The sequence below is a fragment of the Littorina saxatilis genome, linkage group LG1, assembly GCF_037325665.1.
Source record: "Littorina saxatilis isolate snail1 linkage group LG1, US_GU_Lsax_2.0, whole genome shotgun sequence".
Taxonomy (NCBI): Eukaryota; Metazoa; Mollusca; class Gastropoda; order Littorinimorpha; family Littorinidae; genus Littorina; species Littorina saxatilis.
In genome coordinates, this window is record NC_090245.1 from 53,967,886 (window position 1) to 53,992,226 (window position 24,341).

At 39.8% G+C, this 24,341-nt stretch overlaps 2 protein-coding genes and 1 long non-coding RNA gene across 4 annotated transcripts in view; 1 reads left to right on the top strand and 2 right to left on the bottom strand.

Moving 5' to 3' along the window:
• The first annotated feature begins 703 nt into the window (after nucleotides 1-703).
• Nucleotides 704-7,767, top strand: LOC138974005 (uncharacterized). 2 transcript variants are annotated; one of them, XM_070346706.1, is made up of 5 exons: nucleotides 704-1,256; nucleotides 1,985-2,138; nucleotides 2,526-4,190; nucleotides 4,603-4,686; nucleotides 7,155-7,767. In XM_070346706.1, the coding sequence occupies exons 2-5, from the start codon at nucleotides 2,000-2,002 to the stop codon at nucleotides 7,289-7,291; spliced, it is 2,025 nt and encodes a 674-aa protein (XP_070202807.1). In that variant the 5' UTR covers nucleotides 704-1,256; nucleotides 1,985-1,999; the 3' UTR covers nucleotides 7,292-7,767. The 2 variants fall into 2 exon arrangements, with proteins under 2 accessions (XP_070202807.1, XP_070202796.1); XM_070346695.1 differs by lacking the exon at nucleotides 704-1,256 and adding an exon at nucleotides 1,287-1,425.
• A 351-nt stretch (nucleotides 7,768-8,118) lies between these two features.
• Nucleotides 8,119-12,758, bottom strand: LOC138974047 (uncharacterized). Its single transcript, XR_011458275.1, has 2 exons — nucleotides 9,263-12,758; nucleotides 8,119-8,874 (listed from the first exon to the last, which is right to left on the bottom strand). It is a non-coding gene; the product is annotated as an uncharacterized lncRNA (long non-coding RNA).
• A 69-nt stretch (nucleotides 12,759-12,827) lies between these two features.
• The window catches only part of LOC138974041 (RAB11-binding protein RELCH homolog), a 140,443-nt gene continuing 128,929 nt past the window's right edge, over nucleotides 12,828-24,341 (bottom strand). Inside the window, exons 24-26 of the mRNA XM_070346749.1 lie at nucleotides 18,569-18,685; nucleotides 17,783-17,933; nucleotides 12,828-15,126 (exon numbers count right to left, since the gene is read on the bottom strand). Coding sequence (XP_070202850.1) covers nucleotides 15,024-15,126; nucleotides 17,783-17,933; nucleotides 18,569-18,685 — 371 coding nt within the window. The 3' untranslated portion in view covers nucleotides 12,828-15,023. The remainder of the gene's footprint in view (nucleotides 15,127-17,782; nucleotides 17,934-18,568; nucleotides 18,686-24,341) is intronic.

Sequence of the window (24,341 nt, forward strand, 5' to 3'; positions counted from 1 at the left end):
GGGGTTGTTGTTTTCCAAACGTATGCGTATCACACGCCAGAACTGCATAACGATAATTATGTTTTTATTCTGCTTAAAATTACACTTTTTGTGCGATTTATTGATGGCAATTAAAATGCTTTTCTTCTCTTCCTTTTGTCTTTTTTATCATACCATGTGTCCTTTGCTCCTACTTTTTATTTTTTTTTATTCCTTCCTTTCTTCTTCTACCTTTCTGGGTTTTAAATTTTTTTTTAATTATTATTAATTTTTTTTTTTAAAGATTTCTTTCTTTCTAAGTAGGCCTATTTAATCCTGTTTTGTTGTTGTGTTGTTGTTGTTTTTTTGTTGTTGTGTGTCTTGGTAGAGAAGTTGGAGAGGAAAGAAAAAGGAAGGATAGTACGTAAGTTTTTGTTGTTGAAAAGACACCAGCACAAACAGCATCGTCATTAGCGTTATTTTGTTTATTGGTTCATAATATATGTGAACTATTTCTTGGGTATCTTGTTTTGTAACATGTAAATACAGATAAGTCGAAGTTCTTATGAATGTTTTGTTCTGTCTGTATTGTTACTTACCTTTCTTGTATTTTTATTTTCAATATTTCTTATTAAAATTGTGACAATGTGCTTTTTCGTGTGCTGCAGCAGAACCAAGCAAAACTTCTTACCTGTTGTCGACATCATTTGCAGTCACTAGTGTCGCAATTCAGGTGCGAGTATAGTAAAGTCTGCCAGCGGAGGCTACAGCATCACTGGAACCTTGAAATGCTTGTTTTGATTTGTCTTACGTCCACTTGCAGTATATATTTTTCTCCACAAGAAAAAAGCGTGCGACAAGACAGTTCTTCTTCTTCTTCTTCTGCGTTCGTGGGCTGAAACTCCCACGTACACTCGTGTTTTTTGCACGAGTGGAATTTTACGTGTATGACCGTTTTTTACCCCGCCATTTAGGCAGCCATACGCCGTTTTCGGAGGAACGACAAGACAGTGAGCTGTGTAATCAGACAGAGTGAACGCTGGTCCAAGGGAAAGAACCAATGAGTTTAACAAGTCGAGCCCGGATTACCCCCCTCGTAATGTTTATTCGCGCATGCTCAGTTTGTTAGCTCGAGCAGACGACACTAAAACGCGAAACACTTCCGGCGATACGTGAAGCAGAAGAAATGGCGTGCTGTTTCAGTAATTCCTTCGCAAAATGCGAATCACATGGCATTTGCTACTGCTACAATATCATGTTGCAGCTTCGCTTGAAGTGTTTCGAGCTTACTGTCCTTGGTAGGTGTGTTTTTCTTGCTTTTACCTCAAGTTGATCAAGCGTGACATCGACTTTGCACACGGCCCTCATGAGTTTGCGTTTCACATTAGAGCCGTGTGTTTGGTCGTTGAGCGGACCGTGCGAATTCGATAGCCACAAATGAAATCTTCCTGTGATCTGCCCAAACAGGTAACATGTTTACTTCCACCAGTTTCCACTCATTGACAGCCGCATTGACGAAACAGACAATCAGAATCGTATTTCTAAATCAGCGCCTGATCAGCAAGACGGGACACTGAAGACTGAAGTGAAAGTCGCAGGTGGTTTCTGAGTCAACCCTGTGTCCTGTTGCTGTCATGTCATTGACTCAGCTGGCCGTCCTTTCGGCAAAGTGCTATTTTCGTGTAGATTATTTTCTGTTACAACTCTGTAGACTATATCCATGATGTGAAACAATTCAAAGACGCTTTTAACGCAGTATACTATGTACGTACGTAAGTTGATCTGACAGCTACAATAAGTCTACGTCCGCACTTGAAAAAAGCAAATGCCGTCCGTGTACTGTTGTGCTTATTTTCAGTACGTGATACCTGTTTAAAGACCTCCTCAAATCTGAGAAATGTAGGTCTGAAAACAGAGGGAGTCAGTCTTTAAATGGAAGTAAATTTAGTGACTTTGAAGAAAATGACTGCGAAAATGAGGTTTAACAGCAGAGGTAGTCTTATGGTGGAAATCCTTCTGTTTTCAGGTTGCAGGCTAAGAGATGTATCCGGACTTCCTGACCTGCGGAAAATGTTCTGATGAGTTTCCCCTGTCCAAAATTGATGACTTCATTATCCATAAGACATCATGTCTCCATTCCCTGTATGGCCAGAGCTACAACACCTTGCTGCCTGATACAGGTATATTTCTTTCTTTATTTGGTGTTTAACGTCGTTTTCAACCACGCAGGTTATATCGCGACAGGATACAGGTATATATACCCATACATGTATAAAATCTGTAAAGTGTGTGTAAGTAGTTGTTGCTGTTGTTTTATATTTGTCTATCCTTTCTTTGCTTGTTCGCTTGTTAGGTCTTGTATCCACTCTTTCTCATTGTGTGTGTTTTAATTTTCTGTGTAGGTAATTTGTCCAACCATTTTGTTGTTGTTGTTGTTGTTGTTGTTGTTTTTGGGGGGGGGGGGGGGGGGGGGTGGGGGATTGTTGTTTGGATATAAAAACAGCATATATGTTAGTTGTATTCTCAATTTTAAGTGACATTTTCTTCTTCAATCTCTCTTTGAACAGTGCTAAACTATCCAGTGCTGTCGTGCATGCAGTGTGGGCGAGACTTCCATACAGCGCGAGGCCTTCTTCAGCATGTTCAGTCCAGTCATGACATGGATATTGCTATTCAGAGGTCGCCAGTGTCTTCCCAGCATGATTTCTTGGCTCAGGGTCAACAGAACACCTTGTCAACCTTCACTGCAGCTCCTGCTAGCTTCTGCTCTGGTGAAGGGAGGTCAGGATCAGGAAATGCTGTCAACTCAGGTAGTACCTTTTCAGAGAGTCACCCCTCTACAAACATTACGCACACATTAACTGATGTCAGCACGTCTCCATCAGTGAAGCAAGAGCTGCCTGTGGCTTGCGCAAAACTGGCAGCGTCGGAAGGTACAACCATCTGCTGCAATGGGCAAGCCTGTAAGGTGACCATCAACCCACCATCTAAGAAAGAACAGCCCAAAAAGTGCTGCAGTTCCGTGGTACCCAAGAAAAGAACCAGGCACATGCAGGAACATGACTCTGCAGACATGGAACAGAGCGCCTTGAAAACACTTGCAGGCTTCCGGGGGCGTGTTTTACTCAGTCACAAGTCAAAGTCAAGCCTTTCAAGGTCCTGCAGGAGGAAAGGTGGAGGAGACACAACATCCAAGTCAACTCATAAGAGGAAAGCCCAGTGTGTGCTGAGATGTGAGACTGCGAGAGGAAAAGTTATCCATGTGAAGAACACTGATGTTTGTGAAGTAGAAGGAGAATTGGAGGAAAAAGAAGAGGAGGAAAGAGAAGGAATCAGCAGAGAGAATCGTGAGAAAAAACACGACAAAGCTTCTACTGATGATGATGATTCAGACTGTGAACCTGGAGATGGAAAACAAAAAATAAAACTCTACAGCATAGAAAAGGAGAACATAACCAGCAGAAAAACAGTTATCGCAAATGCTGGAGTAACAGTGACTGTAGAGCCAACAGAGACAGCCAAGTCCAAGGAGAAACAAGGGGATATAAATCAAAATTCAACATTTTCTTCCTCTTCAGCCACACAGAACCAAGCCTTTGATGCCAGTAGAGAATCAGCAGAAATTTTAGCTGAGCTGTTGTGCCATGCAAGACAGCCACACAGAGATTACACCGTCTCAATGCAAGAGTCTGAGCAGCAAAATGCAGTAAGCGCTCCACTGGTCTCCCTGGCTGACATGAACAGTTCACATACTCGCGCTCAACCATCAGCTTCAGCCTTCCTGCAACCGACCAGTGTTTATCCTCCCGGTAACCTACAGATGTTGAGCAACCCTTTTACCTCTGTTGACGTGACTTCCGGCATTCCAAATCCAGCAGAAACTCATGCTCACATGTCGTGCTCAAAGCCACCCACACAGTTCATGTCACCCAGTATGGACATTCAGCACCTGGACCTGAGTGCCGTGTCTCCAACCAGCCGTCTCTTTGATTCCCTGGACCAGAGCAGCACCGATGGACTGACAATAGCGGTACCAGAGACACCAGTTTCTGTGAACGGGGAAGCCAGCAGCACAGAGCCTACACAAGGCAGCCCTGGGGGTAGCAGCGACAAAATGACAGGCAGCGGGAAGAAGCGTCGCTACCCGACAACTCGTCCTTACAAATGCGACCAGTGTGATCATGCCTTCAACCAGCCCATCCATCTGAAGAAGCACATGAGCAAACACACAGGTATGTCTTTTTACATTTAGTCAAGTTATGACTAAATGTTTTAACATAGAGGGGGGAATCGAGACGAGGGTCGTGGTGTATGTGTGTGTGTGTGTGTGTGTGTCTGTGCGTGTGTGTGTGTAGAGCGATTCAGAGTAAACTACTGGACCGATCTTTATGAAATTTTACATGAGAGTTCCTTACAAAAAGTGTTCTTGGTAGAATAATAACACTTCTTAAGGTATTAAAATGCAATAAAAGCTGTTGTGGAGGAAACTAACTATTGTGAGCAAAAGGGAAGGAGGGGGGGATCTATTGGATGGGCACAAAACGTACAGTCAAAATATACTTGGTATACCGTATAGTTTGCATGTGTGTGTGTGTGTCATTATTTCATATTTGTAAGACAGCCTGAACATTTTTTTTATTTCAGGTGTGAAACCCTTTAAATGTGATCAGTGCGAGTATTCAACGGTGGAGCGAAGCCACTTGAAAGCTCATAACAGAATTCACACAGGTACGTCCAACTCTCTTGTGGTCTTTGTTTACATTTTACAGTGTAAAACTGCTGTTACGTTTTTGTTTTTACATTTTACAGTGTAAAACTGCTGTTACTTTTTTGTTTTTACATTTTACAGTGTAAAACTGCTGTTACTTTTGCAAGTGGTATGAAATATATGTAATGGATATAATATAGGTTACACACTCCGAGTTCTGAATATCGTGCATATTTTCCCTAGGGTCGATTTTCAGGTATTACCGAGCCTCTGGCAAGGTAATACCTGTAAATCGACCCGAGGGAAAATATGCACGATATTCAGGACGAGGTGTGTAAGCTTTTTATCCCATTACTCCGACGTTTTCATTAAAAAAACGAACTTTTTGACACAAACTCTGCGAGTGCCTGTTTACTGCTCATCAAACCTTCTGCCACCGAAAATCGTGTCATGATATTCATGTGCAAAACGAGTCCCCTTTTGTCATTTTGTTTCCAGGATTGTGCCGTTGAATGCATTTGATACTGTGCAGTTACCGGCCGGTTTCAGTCGGTTACCCGAGCTGGCATTCGTCAAAACTGCGAAAGACCGCATTCTGATAATCTTCGCTTCACAGCTAGCGACGGGAGAGAATGATACCCGAAGGGAAGTAACTCATGTTTGACCTGAGTTCAGGATTCGAAAGACCGCGTGTGTGATTTTACAAGCGATGATGATGATTGCTGAGTTTGTGCTTATTCGAGCCTTTGTGCTTCAGTGTTCAAATTTGGATTACCTATATACTTCTTCAATCGTCACTTACTGATTTAGGTGAGCCTAACTTTGATGTCTGTCGTTGTCTTAGGCCATTAGGTATCTGTCTGGGGGACAACGGCGCACCACTGTCGAGTTGTTTTTATGCGGCAACGCATGTAACCTAGTGGTCTCTGTATGTCCAAGATCCGACCTTCTTCGCCACCTTTTATTCTAACAGTATCACCAACTTTGAAAATGGCAATTTCCATGCTGGTTAACTTGAGCCGAAGATACTACATGTATAGCAAACGACAGATCCTGCAGCAGACGACAGATCTGTAGCAGACGACTGATGAGACAGCCTTGTTCTATTGAACCATATTTAGCAATCAATGCTTTAAAAGCGATAACAAATGAACAAAACTATAAGCATACTGTTTTAGTGTAAGTTTTATTTTGTCGCTCAAGATTTTGAATCAGGATGCTCTTGGGATTGATCTAAGCGGTTGCCCATGAAGCGTACCTCGTTACGACAACTTTACTAGAGTTGTGCGCCTTGATTCACTGTATGTCTCTGTCGCTCTCTCTCGTGCTCTCTGTCTCTCTCTCAGTCTCACCGCGTCGGACAACTCATAATCTTCACTCAGCTCTATTCACCCAAACAGATTATGTACATTCTTTGTTGTTTTCTTTATTTCTTCAATGATAATGTTTGTAGATCGTTAGCCAAACGTCAGTTCGACTTTTATACCGCAGAATATCTCAATCGTTTTGCTGAAAAAAAGTAGTCCCCGAGTTAACGATAAATATGCAGATGACCTCTAAATTATTCAAATGTGCTCTGAGATCAAAGACAATGACCAATGACAGGTGAGATCGAGACTCGGTTGTGATGGATAATCCATATGGTTGTGATGGATTATCCAGAATAATCCCCTCTACAGCTAACAGAGACAAAGAGGCAGGTCATGGGATAAATATATATATTGTGCAGTGAGTTGAGCAATATGAGTATATGCTATTGCTTATTAGTGTTTTCATTTTCATTCACATTTTTGTATTGTACGAGTCTAGTCTACCTTCCTTTTGTTGAATGAAATGGCTGATATGAAATGAAGAAGCTAAGAAGAATCTTTTTCTTTTGTTCCCTGAAGAATTCTCCCTTCACGAAATCTATCGTAACATTTCTAACATTCAGAGTTTGGCTGTTAGCTTTATTTGAAGCCTCCTTGACTAGGAGGTTCTTAGTTTTCTCTTAGCTAGGAGTTCAGAACATATATTGCCCACTGTAAAAAGCATTACAGTGGTAGATTTAGATAGATTCAGATGCTAAAAGTATTGTGTGAAGGTAAATTATTGATCTTTATTATCATTCTTACAGTGCATGTTTTAGTCATCCATGGCATGTGCTTGTGATTTAATTATGATACAGTGAACAATTATTATTTCTGAGCCATAACGCTTTCAACACCATCCATCCTGGTTCTAGATTTCAAGCCAAATTTTGTACTACTTCCAGGTCCATAACATTTTCGGTCTTTAACTGTTTACATGCACATGTATTATATTTTTTAAACCAGCGTACCAAATGACTTGGATTTTCTTTTGTGAAAGCTTAAAAAAAAAAGCTATTCTCTATTTGACAAGCAAATCAAATAATGTCAGAACAAAAATTATGCTTTTACTAAATTGTGAGAGAACCAATGGACGAAACAAACTAATTTTCAGCTAAAGTGAACGCTGTATGTTTCAGGAGAAAAGCCTTTCCAATGCAACTTCTGTACCTACGCCACAGCTCAGAACAGCACCCTGCGAGTGCATCTCCAGCGTCACCATGGCAACCAATTACGAGCAGCGACATCAACTACTGTACATGTACCAGCAAGTTAGCAGGGCCCACAATTTTTTTTTCATTAATGACAAATAAATGCTGCCATCTTTATGCTTTCGATGCAGATATGTCCATGACAATATAGTTGGAATAGTTGAGGAGGAGACCGGGATATGGGGGGTGGGAACGAATTGAAACGACAGCCACACGGAGACTGCGTCAGCTACCAGTAACAGCTAGTGTGTGTGCGTGTTTGACATGGGTGTGTACATGTGGCATAGTTGTACAGAACACATTTAGTTTGATGAGAAGGACTTCTGATACATGTAACAGTGTACATCATTTATTAAAGGGAGATTCGTTTCAGTTTGCTGGGAGGTAACACAAATATTGTATTGTATGGAGCTCCTTTGTTTATTATCTCCCTTGAATTCCATGCACTAGTGCATGGTGTTCTTGACTTGATTTTGATATGTTCCAGGAACTGTATCATTTGACTGTGATATTTGATTTCAATAATATACTACACAAAGTGGTTGGATATTGAGTCTTTGTAAGCTGTACAACTTGACTGTAAACACAGAAAATAACAAAAACACAATTACCTGTAAATTGAAAGAGTCTCATTTGATATTCCCATTCCACGTTTTACTTGAAGTGCAATTGTCACATCAAAGACTAAATAGACAGAAAGGTAGGGGGGGGGGGGGGGCACACAAAAAACATTTTTACATATGTTTTTACAAAATGCTTTAATTTTGTGTTTACAATAAAAGCAAGGGCAGGGGTGCATGTGTGTATCTCGGTGGTTGTATATCTATATCAAATGAGACCCTCTCAGTTGTCGTAACATGCTTTTCTTGCACAACAAATTTAAGAATGCTGCTTGTGATAGATGAAGAATCTTTAATTGTTTCTGCTGTACTTATAATTAAATAAGCCGAGAGTATTGCATAAACAATAAGAAATAGAGAGAAAAGACCACACACACACAAATCCTTGTGAGCTAAACCTTCATTTCAGCACAGTCTATGAAGCTATTTAAAGGAGAGTTAGCTTGATACAAAAAAACAAGACCTTCTGAATATGTTCTCAGAATATTCTGCCATAATTTTGGTCAACAGCGAAATATATTGTTTACATTTAACCCTGGTGACCCAAAGAAAATAGAAGAAACTTTAACAATTATGCGTTATCATGACACCCTTTCTAATAAGCTACTTTTACAAGCTTGAAAAGTTCTCTCTATTTTTCCTCTCCTCAACTGTGACACTATCATATTCTTATATAAACGGGCGCAGCGGCCTAGTGGATAAGACATCGGCCTTCTAATCGGAAGGTCGCGAGTTCAAATCCGACTGTGGCCGCCTGGTGGTTAAGGGTGGAGATTTTTCCGATCTCCCAGGTCTACTTATGTGCAGACCTGCTAGTGCCTGTACACGCAAGCACAAGACCAAGTGCGCACGGAAAAGATCCTGTAATCCATGTCAGAATTCGGTAGGTTTTAGAAACACAAAAATACCCAGCAGGCTTCCCCCGGTAGCGGCGTACGGCTGCCTGAATGGTGGGGTAAAAACGGTCATTCACGTAAAAACCCACTTGTGCAAAAACATGAGTGAACGTTGGAGTTTCAGCCCTTGACCTGGGCGGGGATGTAGCTCAGTCGGTAGCGCGCTGGATTTGTATCCAGTTGGCCGCTGTCAGCGTGAGTTCGTCCCCACGTTCGGCGAGAGATTTATTTCTCAGTCAACTTTGTGTGCAGACTCTCCTCTGTGTCCGAACACCCCCGTGTGTACACGCAAAGCACAAGACCAAGTGCGCACGAAAAAGATCCTGTAATCCATGTCAGAGTTCGGTGGGTTATAGAAACACGAAAATATCCAGCATGCTTCCTCCGAAAACGGCGTATGGCTGCCTAAATGGCGGGGTAAAAAACTGTCATACACGTAAAATTCCACTCGTGCAACAAACACGAGTGTACGTGGGAGTTTCAGCCCACGAACGCAGAAGAAGAAGAAGAAGCCCTTGACCTAAGAAGAAGAAGATACTCTTATTTACATACTCATAATAGATAAATACCACTTAACTCCAGATGTGTGGTTACCAAAACACAAAGGAGCAGTGTGCCTTGAGGTGTAAAAATGGACGGTGTACAAGATTACTTAACATGTTACTTACAACAAAAATCATATCAACATTTCGTTAGGAGCAAAATATTAAAACCCTCAGGGTAGAAAAGTCACAAGTGTTTCAGTTGTTTACGCAGTGACTTTAGTCAGTCCATCTGCCTAGATATCATGACAATCAGTGCTTCAAATGAAGTGCAGGACTATACATCAAAAATTTGTTTCTAAAAGTACATGTACAAACACAAAGGTCAAGTTAAAGCAGGATCTCATGTCCAAGGGAATTTGTGTAAGAATGTTAAATAGTAATTTCTCAAAATGTACTTATTTTTTGCATTCCGTAGTGAATTTCTGCTCACATGATTATGGAACATAGAAACATGCTGTCTGAAGGAGGAAAAATGCTGTCACTGATTAACAGATTAAAGTTGTTTATAATTATTTTTTCTTTTGTCAGAAAAATTGGATTTACACACAAATCAAACAAACAGTTTTAAGCTGTGAACTTTGGAATGTTGACCTATGTCAGAACAAAATGAGATTCCAGCAATGTTTATCAAAGGTATATGAGACCAATGTTTTATATACATAACGATTTTCTAAAGTATGTCAAGCCAACATTCTCAACGTTCTTGCAGCACATCTCATACATGGTAAACCTGTACACAGACACCCACAACATACACCCTGTTAGTATCACATCTTATGGATAGCCTCTTGTCAGTCCATCAACTGACCCTTAGCTTTAACATGATCACATGAGCATTCAACCATTTCGACAGGTGCAGGTACGATTCGCTGGCTTGACTGCTATAACTATGATGAGTAGGAATCTTCATGATTTGTTAACTAACCGTAAATGGTCATCATAATAACCGATTTGCCATCAGCTACAGTGTACCCCTCACATTGTTCTTTTTTCTTCTTTTAAACAGCTGAGCTGTTAAACTCTTTACAAGTGTTTCATGCTAAACACATGTCCGTCTTTTCCTATTGATAGTGGGTGTTTGTTTTTTGTATTATACTGGAGGCTTGAAATGTCATGTAAACTTCAGTAAAAAGGAAGGCATCTTTAGTAACTATTTCAGTGACTATCTGAACGATATGAAAAGGCATAGGAGGTGAATTAACAAGCCAAATGTAACTAATGGACATTAAAAAATGAATCCAATACATACTCTAAAAAGGAACCAATAACAATCAACCATTAACTATTATGATCTAGGAAGTGGACTTTCAGCCTTATAATGGACCAAATGAAGGCAATTCAATCGTACTTTGCCCTAAGAAATCTGTGAAATAGTTTTCAAGAGTGTAAATGGTAGTATATATATGCACACTGAAAAGAAAGACAAAACCAAAATAAAGCATCAATTGTGGATGTAAATATCGCATAAGGATCAAGCAACAGATATTGTCCAAATAACTTGTGTGACCTTTTCATTGAATACACACCTTACCCTAAAAACATGTTACACAAAAGTGGCGCTACATGAACAGTTAAGGTTATTATGAACAAAATATAGAATTCTAAGGCTGAGATATATCATATCACCCTTGAGCATTGTCCTACCTCAAGTTGTATATTTCATGTGCATAATGATATGTTGTTTAACAATTTTCTGACGCCGCCAATTGTCTTAAAGCGTACACTGTACAAATCATCAATGATAATAAAAGCACAACCACTGGAGTGAAAAAAGCACTCACAAACGTGCTAAGAGTATACAAACATTTTACAACCCCTACTCTCTATACAAATGAAAATACCTTCAGAATGAAGTGTCTCAAAAAACAGGTACACACACAAACAACCCAAAGCACGAAAGCATACAAATGACACTTTTCTAAGTAGTTTAAGTAATGTGTCTCATTTCAAACTGCACAACAGGTTACTTTTCTAAGTAGTTTAAGTAATGTGTCTCATTTCAAACTGCACAACAGATAAGTAATGTGTCTCATTTCAAACTGCACAACAGATTCATGAATCAATTAGTGAATTACATGTAACTCATTGTCTCCCAGGTACGGATATATATCCATACCCACTCATATGACTATCTGACCAGGTACGGATATATCCGTTCAGACTGTTAGCTTCAGTCGCTTCCTGTAACGTCCATCTAATGCCTGCATTCCAGCGTATTGATACACAGTTACTACACAGTTCAATTCTGAGTGACCTGCTGCAACACAGCTAGTCTTGGCTAAAAATAACTTGGTAAACATAGGTGGGGTAGAAAGTGTTAAATATACATAAGTAATATAGCTCACTACAACCGAGTTTTAAATGCCTCTTCCATTGCACTTGGCAGGACAAATCCAGGGATAACAACCAGCATATATATGCCACAGTGATCAAACGTTGGCATCCTTTTTTGGAATGATCGATTATTTGCACTTAAAAAAATTGCAGCTGGTGTAATTACAACACTGTAATAGTGTAACATGACAGTAATGCAGAACACAAAACTCTGGATGCTCCACTTCACTTCAGTGCAGGTGACCTTTCTTAACAGGGATGAGATTGACATGAATAACCATGCACATGTAGTGTGGTTTCCGTGCATTACAACACCAACAAAGTATGACCAACAACTGAATGTCTGTAATTAGAAAAAAAGGAATATTTAAAATTAAACACACACCCACACACACACACATATTACTATGTGCATTTCAGATATATTTTGTTACAAGGTTGAAACCCTATTTTCAGTGTAGTTTGATTACCAGAAGGAAATGTTAACAAGTACACAGAACTTATTATGTTATAGGGCTTAAGACACTAATGTGCTACTGTCACAAGACTTTGAAAAAGTTTCGACACGCACACACACACACACACACACACACACACACACACACACACACACACACACACACACACACACTATGTGTACTTCAGACATACATGTAATATGTTACAGGTTCGACACCCTATTCTCACCTGTCTGATTATTTCAGAAAGGTTAAGAAGTACACATGACTTATTATGTGTTATAGCCGAAGACACTAATGCTCTACTGTCACACTGCTTTGAAAAATGTTGACAAGTATATTCACATGACTTATTTTGTGTTATAGCCGAAGACACTAATGCTCTACTGTCACACTGCATTGACAAATTTTCACATGACTTATTTTGTGTTCACGGCTACGACAATCTATGTTTTAACTGTCATATGACTCTAAAAAAAGTTAACAATTACAGATATACACGACACATTTTGTTATACGGCTAAAACACTTACATAACTGCTACAAAAGATGGCACATCTGTGGCCTACTTTGTTGCATATTAGCTCACACAACGCAGCTTAGAAAAAAAAGTACACTGAGAGCTTGATAGGAAAATAGTTTTGCTGTGGATACACCCGCCAACACTAGATAAAAACAAGAGGCGAAGCCTTCAAGGCTCACGTAAGAAATCGACAAACAGTAACACAAACTCAATCACTCCGTCACACATACACACACACACACACACACACACACACACACACACACACACACACACACACACACACACACACACACACACACACACACACACGCACAGTAAGCATAGGTGAAACTATGCAAGAAAGCGAGACCCTGGATCTGCCAAGAAGTCTCGGCCCGCTCACAATAACAATGACCGAGACTTTCAGTAATTCCTTTGCGTGACGTCTAACCCTCTTACGTCATACTGTGACGTCTTCAAATAGTTTCTATCACACACGTCGAACACTTTTGACCGAGACTGACGTAATCCATAGACTCGGAAATGTTAAAGTTTCTACCACAGACATACACACATACATACATACGCACGCACGCACGCACGCACGCACGCACAGACAGACAAAGTTTATCATCGCATAGGCTACACTTACGTGAGCCAACAAGTCGCGTAAGGCGAAATTACTACATTTACATACCTGTCAAGTCCTACGCATTCTGCGTAATTCTTACGGATTTTCGGTGTTTTTTGGGTCCTACGTCGTATACCTCAAACCATACGCATTTTCAGCATTAAAAAAAATAAATTTTTTTTTTTTTTTTTTTTTTTTTTTTTGCTGGCATGGACTGCCGTTCATTCATTTCTGAGGAGGAGCTTGCACCAGCCACACAACAGAAGTTCTGGCATGATGTGCGCCAGTTCTACATGGCCTGTGTGAGGAAAATGTTGAATAAATTTCCATTTGGCAGTGAAACCCTGCAACACCTTCAAGTGCTGGATCACAGTCTGGGAGCTGACACACTGACTGCCTTCTTACAGGTCAAAATTAACTCTGATGCATGCTGCCATGATTTTAAGGTGACTGGCAGCATGATTGACAAAGCAAAGATTTGCACAGATGAATACAACAAAGAACACAAGTGACAAGTGACAAAAAAAATGAACGAACAAGAGTGCAGTGTAAATGTATTACATGTAGGCTAGTGGTAAATAAAGAGCAGTTTGTGTAGAAAGGAATTTATGTGTTTTACTTTTAGTTTGTGAAAACCAATCTGATTGGTTTAGTGTGTATGCGTGAGAAGTTGAATTTGTGCGTTTAACCACATCCTGATCCACGCATTAACTATGGTTTTTGATCCCCAACTATGGTTTCTTATGCCATTTACTATGGTCAGAGGCCAAAAGTACTTGACAGGTATGCATTTACTCAAGCTGTGGAACTCGCAGAATGAAATTGAACGTTGTCCGCCGCTAGTGCAAAAGGCAGTGAAAGTGACGAGCCTGTTTGGCGCGGTAGCGGTTGCGCTGTGCTTCATAGCACGCTTTACTGTACCTCTCTTCGTTTTAACTTTCTGAGCGTGTTTTTAATCCAAACATATCATATCTATATGTTTTTGGAATCAGGAACCGACAAGGAATAAGATGAAAGTTTTTAAATTGATTTCGAAAATTTAATTTTGATCGTAATTTTTATATTTTTAATTTTCAGAGCTTGTTTTTAATCCGAATATAACATATTTATATGTTTTTGGAATCAGAAAATGATGAAGAATAAGATGAACGTAAATTTGGATCGTTTTATAAAATTTTTTTTTTTTTTTACAATTTTCAGATTTTTAATGACCAAAGTCATTAATTAATTTTTAAGCCACCAAGCTGAAATGCAATACCGAAGTCCGGCCTTCGTCGAAGATTGCTTGGCCAAAATTTCAATCAATTTGATTGAAAAATGAGGGTGTGACAGTGCCGCCTCAACTTTTACAAAAAGCCGGATATGACGTCATCAAAGACATTTATCGAAAAAAAAGAAAAAAACGTCCGGGGATATCATACCCAGGATTTCTCATGTCCAATTTCATAAAGATCGGTCCAGTAGTTTACTCTGAATCGCTCTACACACACACACGCACACACACACACACACACATACATACACCATGACCCTCGTCTCGATTCCCCCTCTATGTTAAAACATTTAGTCAAAACTTGACTAAATGTAAAAACAGTGAGGGTTCGGTCTTCCAGACAGAGCCTTACGATCATGCGATATCTGTGGCAATTTCAAACAAAGCTTCAGGTTTCTCTTCTTTCGGCAAAAAAGAGAGACCCGCCCTGAACCTGTGTACATGCCCATGCTCAGTCCTGTTTGGAGTCTTCCCAACAGAAGTCTGAGTTCCAAGTGTAAGCGAAGACTATTTGGGTGAGAGGAGAGTGGTGAGGCTATTTCTTGCGCGTGAAGATATTGGAGATGTTGGTGTCCTTGATACGGGACATCACACGTGCCCTCATGTCCTCTGCTGAGCCTGAAGTCACACTGCCACTCCTGGAAAAAAAGAAGAAGAAGATATTGTTAAAAAGATCACTAAGCCATATTTTAAGTGCATTCATATCCAGCTCCAAACCTCACGTGACTACACAGAGGTAGAAGGGGGAGAGGGTGCATAGAAGACTCCTCTACCTCATTTCCAATCGCTGATACACTCAATTCCACAACTGCATGACCTGAGAGAAGGTTCAACATCTGATATGCCCACCATATTTTTGTGAAAAAGATTATAGCGAAACACTGATAAACAAAAAAATAGCTCCCCCAAAGGTGACAAACGACAAGAGAAGCCAAGCTTTGTGAGTCAGCCTCCAGTCACAGGGGAAACGTATCATGAGCAAATCTACACCGTAATCCAGTTTAACAGTTAAGGCAACACGCTCCTCTCCCACTGCTTCACACATGAAATCTAAAAGGATTGAGGAAAAAAACAGTCCTAAAACAAGCGGATTGCTAACCAACCAATGTCATTTAATGGTAATTAAGTTACTCCAAAACAAGAAGAACAAATGATCGAACACATTCACTTCACACAGTTTTGGGCTGGCCATAAACTTATCAAAGGTCAAAGCTCGAGGTTAGGAAAACAACGATTTTTTTTCTTCTAATCCCGCTGTGACCTTGAAATTCAGTCTACTACAGCTGATCGTTCGGACAGTCTTTCACTGACAATTATGTAGACACTCTCGTAATACTCATATGAGTCAAAAAGCAAAACCAACATAAAACAAGTCGCGTAAGGCGAAATTACTACATTTAGTCAAACTGTGGAACTCACAGAATGAAACTGAACGTAGTCCGCCGCTAGTGCAAAAGGCAGTGAAAGTGACGAGCCTGTTTGGCGCTGTAGCGGTTGCGCTGTGCTTCATAGCACGCTTTACTGTACCTCTCTTCGTTTTAACTTTCTGAGCGTGTTTTTAATCCAAACATATCATATCTATATGTTTTTGGAATCAGGAACCGACAAGGAATAAGATGCAATAGTTTTTAAAACGATTTGGAAAATTTAATTTTAATCATACTTTTTATATTTTTAATTTTCAGAGCTTGTTTTTAATCCAAATATAACATATTTATATGTTTTTGGAATCAGAAAATGATGAAGAATAAGATGAACGTAAATTTGGATCGTTTTATAAAAAATTGTTTTTTTTACAATTTTCAGATTTTTAATGACCAAAGTCATCAATTAATTTTTAAGCCACCATGCTGAAATGCAATACCGAAGTCCGGCCTTCGTCGAAGATTGCTTGGCCAAAATTTCAATCAATTTGATTGAAAAATGAGGGTGTGACAGTGCCGCCTCAACTTTTACAAAAAGCCGGATATGACATCATCAAAGACATTTATCGAAAAAAAGAAAAACACGTCCGGGGATATCATTCCCAGGAACTCTCATGTCAAATTTCATAAAGATCAGTCCAGTAGTTTAGTCTGAATCGCTCTACACAGACACACACACATACACACATACACCACGACCCTCGTCTCGATTCTCCCCTCTATGTTAAAACATTTAGTCAAAACTTGACTAAATGTAAAAAGAAGAACAAACAAGTCGCGTAAGGCGAAATTACTACAAATAGTCAAGCTGTGGAACTCACAAAATGAAATTGAACGTAGTCCGCCGCTAGTGCAAAAGGCAGTGAAAGTGACGAGCCTGTTTGGCGCGGTAGCGGTTGCGCTGTGCTTCATAGCACGCTTTACTGTACCTCTCTTCGTTTTAACTTTCTGAGCGTGTTTTTAATCCAAACATATCATATCTATATGATTTTGGAATCAGGAACCGACAAGGAATAAGATGAAAGTGTTTTTAAATTGATTTTGAAAATTTAATTTTGATCATAATTTTTATATTTTCAGAGCTTGTTTTTAATCCAAATATAACATATTTATATGTTTTTGGAATCAGAAAATGATGAAGAATAAGATGAACGTAAATTTAGATCGTTTAATAAGGCCAAAAAAAAAATAGGTCTGTTTACGGTAACCCGACCGACCCTATTGTTTTCGCGCGACCCTAGACTTTTTTTTGGCATTTGGGAAAAAAAAAATTAAATAAAAAAATCTTGGTTTTTTTTTGCAAAATAACGTAAAAATATGGTTTTTTGGAGAAAAAAAAGAAGAAAAAAAAAAATTCCCGACCTACCGACCCTATTTTTTTAGCCTATGTTACCGTAAACAGACCTATTTTTTTGTGGCCTAAACAAATTTTTTTTTTTACAATTTTCAGATTTTTAATGACCAAAGTCATTAATTAATTTTTAAGCCACCAAGCTGAAATGCAATACCGAAGTCCGGCCTTCGTTGAAGATTGCTTGGCCAAAATTTCAATCAATTTGATTGAAAAATGAGGGTGTGACAGTGACAACTTTTACAAAAAGCCGAATATGACGTCATCAAAGACATTTATCGAAAAAAAGAAAAAAATGTCCGGGGATATCATTCCCAGGAACTCTCATGTCAAATTTCATAAAGATCGGTCCAGTAGTTTAGTCTGAATCGCTCTACACACACACACACAGACACACGCACACACACACACATACACCACGACCCTCGTCTCGATTCCCCCTCTATGTTAAAACATTTAGTCAAAACTTGACTGAATGTAAAAAGAACAAACAAAAAAGCAAAAAAACGATGGAATCACCTGTCAGGTCGTGACATGTCGAGCTTTGTCTCGTAGTCTCTGATCATGGAGGACACGACCTCTTCATGTTCTGACGCGATGACGGCCATGTCCTGACGGAGGCACCTCAGTCCTGGCAACATGGCCTCCTGGATCAGCTGCTCGCTTAGGACTGGGCGAAGGTCAAGGTCTTTCTTGTGGAGAAATTGACAATTTACTGGGTATAATGCTAATGAAACATTTGATACATATCTTTGTTTCTGGATTTCATTCTGGAACCACACTGAACATTTCAACAACAAAAAGAAATATTTTTTAAAATTTATCTTATTTTGTTGAACATTTCTGACAAACGCGCAAGAGCTTCAATTCTGAGGTATCAGCTCAATCGAAAAACGAGCATTCACATCCAAAATCCAACCCAAGTCACACAGCAGAAAACGACAAAAATATCTTCAGAAAACACACATAGAAAAGCAGGCAGGGGCGTACACAAAGAGACACAGACGCAGAGTGACAGAGAGCAAGACAGACACATGCACACATATGGGAGGTACACGCACGCGCAAACACACACACACACACACACACACACAGGATATGGCTCTGAAGGTATCAAATATTTACACACACACACACATACAAACTAACACACACACACTCCGCACCCATCCCCCACTTATTCCCCCTACACTAACAGCGGCTCTCCGCCTCCTGAATCTTTTTTCTGCGTGCGGCGTGCGTGTGTGTGTGCGTGCATGCGTGTGTGTTTGTGTGTGCGTGTGTGCCTATAACTGCGAAGGATACAGCAGCAGGACATGGCACTGTAGGCGTCAAAGAGCTGTCTTGCGATGTCGGCCCTCTTGGTCTCGTTCGCCATCTGGGTGTTGGCTGAAGCCATGGCTGCCAGGCGGGGCAGGATAACTGCAACACACAATCAAATTCATTGTCAATGGCTGTTTGTTGTTTGTAAAATCGGTCTACCCTATAATACACATACCTAGCCTTACGTATAGTGTCTATTTGTTTAGTTTTTAACTTTCTGAAGTAATTTTTTTTATTAATCTGTACAGCTTTTAACTTTCTGAAATTAAGTTCTATTTCGTTATGTATTCGGCCATGAGACGTCTTGGTCTTTTCTTTTATAAACTGGCTTTTCTTAAAATAAAAGAAAATACATGTAAGTCGAAAGTGCAAATGCAACGAAACAAAACACCAGGGTGGAAACACTTGTTTCTGCCCATGACACAAGCATTTACACTCACAACATCAGACAATATATCTGAGAGAGTGAGAAATTGCATATAAAATGCCTGCTGCCTCCACAAGCTGACTGCAAACAGAGAACTCCAAAACTGAGCTGAATACCGCCGAAATATTAGCGATACTCCCAATCACATTGAGAGAGAGACAGAGACAGGCAGGCAGACAGGGAGAGAGAATCCATTCGTGTGTGTTTGTGTGTGTGTGTGTGTGTGCGTGCGTGTGTGTGTGTATCTGTCTGTTTGTGTGGGGGGGGGGGGGGTGGTGAATAGGCCTACACTTCTGTCTGACATAATCATATGGCATAGGTCTCCTTGGATTCGTCGCCTCATTAAAATCTAGCAAGTTCGGTTGACCTTGATTCTTAAAGGCAGAGTAAGCCTCCCGTAAACCATCACAGATACGGTCAGGCTTTTACACACAGTACAAACACCATTTCATTTAAACACTCACCAATTGAGAACATCCTAGGTGCCCTCCGTAAAGAGCGAACAATTTTCAAAGAATTTATTTTTGCGTGGTTTATCTTACCCCTGAGCCATCGTGAACCCGTGTGATCCAGTTTTCCCTTTTCACAATGCAGTCGTCATAGTTAGTCATTTGAATGCGACTCGACGTGAGCTTATCTACAATAGCACGTTTTTTTTATGCACGAAACAACGGCTGTGGTTCACAAGAACTCTAGCGATGGCTTTTGACTGTTGAGAGGAACGGCGATTTGCACTGATAAACCGGCCGTCGTCTGCTACGACCCTTGCGTGACCCTGCTTCCGGGCTTTTTTTTTTTTAAACTTTCACAACTTCGAATTGTTCTGATCTTGTCTTGATGAAAAACGAATTCTTTTATGATTAAAGAATGTTTGTGTAACAAGCTGTCAATTTATTATTTAGATTTTAAAAGTTAGGTCTAGCGCAAAAACGAGGCGCCGTTGTTGTTAACGGAACAAGTCTACGAAAATAAATTCTTTGAAAATGTCTCACGCTCGACAGAAAGCAGCCAGGATGTTCCCGTTCGGTGAGCGTTCAAATGGAAGTATGCTTGTACTGTATTTAGACGCTCGGGGAGCTCTGTGATGGTTTACGGGAGGCTTACTGTGCCTTTAAGTACACGTATTCCAGCCAAACGCTTTGGAAAGGTGACAATAAACTTAGGTTATACCAGATCGAGGTACGTACCAACGACAACTCCCAGACAACCAACCCATTTCAGAAATAAATGCAAAGTGCCAGAAAAGCCCCGGGAACATGCCCACAGTTCTGAGCGACCTTCTATCATTCACTGTATAGGCGCCAACGTGGTTACAAATGCAAAATTTTAGACTAGTGAGACAAAACGATGCACATTTTTAGTGACGTTTGAGGCTGAACGGCTCCCTATGGACCCCTTACATAATAGACCTGTTGGAAGTGACTGATTATATTACCTGATGCAAATGGACAGTCAGTCTCCGTCTGCTCTGCACTCTATCACGATAACGACTAGTAATGCGATTTTAATATTTGGGAATTCGAAGGCAAAGAGAGAGCATGTTTAGGAAATGGGGGGAGAGAGAGAGAGAGAGAGAGAGAGAGAGAGAGAGAGAGAGAGAGAGAGAGAGAGAGAGAGAGAGAGAGAGAGAGAGAGAGAGAGAGAGAGATTGGTTGATCTGGAATACATAAGGATAGGGTGCCCGATCTTTCAACCTGTTCTGAGAGAAAGAGAGAAAGGGGGACACTGACACACGTTTGACACTGGCGGTGAGAAAGTGAGAAAGAGAGATGATGATGATGATGATGATGATGGAACTTTATTTTTCAATGATAGAGGTTTAAGGCGACGCCTTTTCTTACAACCGGTCCTTACTTCTAATACAAATGTCTAATAAATGATAAACAAGTAAAGCAACATGACAAATAAACAAATTAAACGAACGACCCAGCAAACAATCGACAAGTAAGCAAACAAGCAAATAAACACAAACAACAAAATGACAAAGTAAGCAACATACAAATCAAAAGCGAAACATGCAACATGTTAATTGAGGTTACACATGTAAAGTGATCGACGGTAAAATTCACACAATACCAACGTTTACAATAATGCTTACAATGATTATATGGTGTAAATGATGATGATGAAGATGATGATGATGATGATGATGATGATGATGATGATGATGATGATTTGATAATGATGATGATGATGTTGATGATGATGATGGAAAATCGCAACATAAATTCCACATAATCCATGCAATAAAGAACATATTTTTGCAATTCATATTTTTGAACATATTTTTGTAATTTTTGTAAGCACTGACACTGTTTTGTAAGAGAGACAGAGAGAGACAGACAGACAGACAGAGAGAGACAGAGAGAGAGAGAGACAAGACAGACAGACAGACAGACAGAGACACTGACACACGTTTGACACTGGCGCTGAAAGAGAGAGAGAGAGAGAGAGAGAGAGAGAGAGAGAGAGAGAGAGAGTGAGAGAGAGAGCGAGAGGGAGAGAGAGGGAGAGAGAGAGAGAGATACAGACAGACAGACAGACAGACAGACAGACAGACATAGACACTGACACACGTTTGACACTAGCGCTGACAAAGTGTGAGAGAGAGAGAGATTAACGATTAACGAGTTTATTGCATTTAGGCAACATGCCCCTTGCAATGGGGGGAAAAAACGTGGCAAAAACAACGTCAAGGACAAACATAAATGTAATACTGGTGGACTATCTAGTCCATCAGAAAAAGTAATTGTGATATTATATAATATGTACATTACAATGACGGCCATAGCCGGTTAAATAATGTAGTTAAGTTGTCGCCTTTTCTGCTATTGTTCAGGATTTGCAATCAGCTCTTGTCTAAGTTTTAAACAATCAAAAATAAATGATGCCAGCATTTCCTGATTTTCAATATTCATTAAGTTGACAAAATTTCTAGCTCTCAAACAATTATTGAATAGAATGTTTAAAGAAAACTGTTGTCTTATATTTGAATAGGCTTGGCAGGCGAAGATGAAATGAATTTCATCCTCCTCCGCCAGACCACACAAGGGACATAATTCCAATCGTCTATTTACATTGTATCTGTGCCTGTTGCAATACAAGTCGTTTATGCCAACTCTAAATCGGACCAGAACGTCTCTATAACGTCTAATATGCAAACTTGATAAGTAATGTTCATACTGTAAAATAGTTTTGAAGCTTCGATAGGTCACAAATCGTTCACTATCAAATAACTTTGCATGCCAGTCTTGTTGATAGCAATCGAGCAAACGGTGCTTAAGCATCTTCAAAAAGCCAGTTTTATTACCGACCTGCTGCTCAATCCAAGAGAGAGAGAGAGAGAGAGAGAGAGAGAGAGAGAGAGAGAGAGAGAGAGAGAGAGAGAGAGAGAGAGAGAGAGAGAGAGAGAGAGAGAGAAAGACAGACAGACAGATTGAGACAGAGACAGAGACAGACAGAGATTGATAGAGAGATAGAAGCAGACGGACACACGCACAGACGGACAGGCAGAGACCGTCTTTGACAAGACCAACAAAATAGTTAAGAACGCAATCTTCCTTCTTGTAAACACGAGACCGTTCAGGGCCGTGTACACTACAGCACATCCTTTCTGAACTGAAAGTTATCTGAACCATAACAATAGCAAAATTCTTGCGCAACATCCTCAGAGCAAATAATGATTATTGCAGCCTTTGGAAACATTTCTCGTATTGGGTAAAAAAAAATTTAAAAAAATTTAAAAAAAGGCTATTAGCAGAGGAAAAAAAGAAAAACAAATACACCACTACTGATTTTTTTCGGGAGGAGACTCTCACAGTAAAGACCCTCAACAGTTGCTGGCTTTTCTTCTCCCCTTTCCGACTATCTTCTCCGATTTCTCGTTTAAAGAAGAGAACCAGCAAGTGCGAGGCGACGCTATGGAGAAAGCACTGACACTGTTTGACTGATTCGGAGGAATACATTTCCATCGCAAACGTATAATCTGCCAAGAGCAAAACGTCTTGAAGCGGCTGTTAGGATGGATGGATGGATCTCTCTCTCTCTCTCTCTCTCTCTCTCTCTCTCTCTCTCTCTCTCTCTCTCTCTCTCCCTCCCTCTCTCTTTCTCTTCTCTCTTTCTCCCCCCCCCTCTCTTTCTCTCCCCCCTCTCTCTTTCTCTCCCCCCCCTCTCTGTCTCTGTCTCGCTTTTGCTCTCTTTCGCGCTCACAAAGATCTAAGTGAGCTAGCAAGAGTCCTCCAAGAAAACATTGATCGATTGCTGGAATGGTCAGAACTAAACCATATGTCACTGAACCCAAATAAAACTAAATGCATGCTTCTAACCACTAGACAAAAACGACAAAATCTATCATCAAAATTTCCTAAACTACAAATACAAAATCAAGATGTAACTGAAGTTGATAACCATAAGGTTTTGGGAATGTCCATTGATAATAATCTGTCTTGGTCAAAACATTTAGATACACTTTGTAAAAATACTTCTAAAAAAATATATCAGTTATCAAAAATTAAACACTTTCTAGACCTACGCACACGGAAACTGTTTTTTCAGGCATATATTCAATCAACTATTGATTATGCGTCCACAGTGTGGGACTCTGCAAGTGCAAACACTTTGAAACACTTGTGCTCTTTACATAGACGAGCTGTAAAATTAATTCTTTTAAAAAATGCATCTCTCTCTATGTCTGATTATAAAAAATTAAAGATTCTTCCTATCAAATCACGATTCATCTATAACAAAGGTGTAATGATGCATAGAATTATGTCAGGGAATGCACCTACATTCATTGCCTCAAATTTCAAACTGAATAATTCAATAAAACTAAACAAATTAATTACCCCAACCCCTAGAATTGACCTTTACAAATCAAGTCTTTCTTATTCTGGCGCCTTATTGTGGAACTCCATTCCTGATTTAATTAACCCCTTCACTGCCACAGTATATTAGCATTTTGGTATTGCTGGTCAATGGGAAAGAACAGTGTTTAAACCCCATCAAGAAGTTGGACAGTGGTTACCTCCCATTTCGTTTTCACAAAATTAATGTCCTGAAAAGTGCTAGTACGTGTATGGGCATAGGACAAACCAAAAATGACCACGTAATACATACGGGGTGGGCAGTGAAGGGGTTAAAATGCAATTCAGTGAAACTTCCTTCAAAGAAATGTATATGCTGTTTCTCTTGGAAACAAGTAAATAATTATGTGATAATAATACATCATTGCTTGATATTCATAATGCATTTTAACTGTTTGACATGTTAATTATATACATTGTATTGTAATTAACTTAACTTCTATTTCTTCTTGTTATTAATCGAGTT

Bases quoted from the DNA above. Each gene is read 5' to 3' on its own strand.
- LOC138974005 (XM_070346706.1), top strand. From the start codon at position 2,000: ATGTATCCGGACTTCCTGACCTGCGGAAAATGTTCTGATGAGTTTCCC. The intron at 4,191-4,602 runs GTATGTCTTTTT...TTTTTATTTCAG, and splicing joins GCACATGAGCAAACACACAG to GTGTGAAACCCTTTAAATGT. The intron at 4,687-7,154 runs GTACGTCCAACT...TGTATGTTTCAG, and splicing joins TCATAACAGAATTCACACAG to GAGAAAAGCCTTTCCAATGC.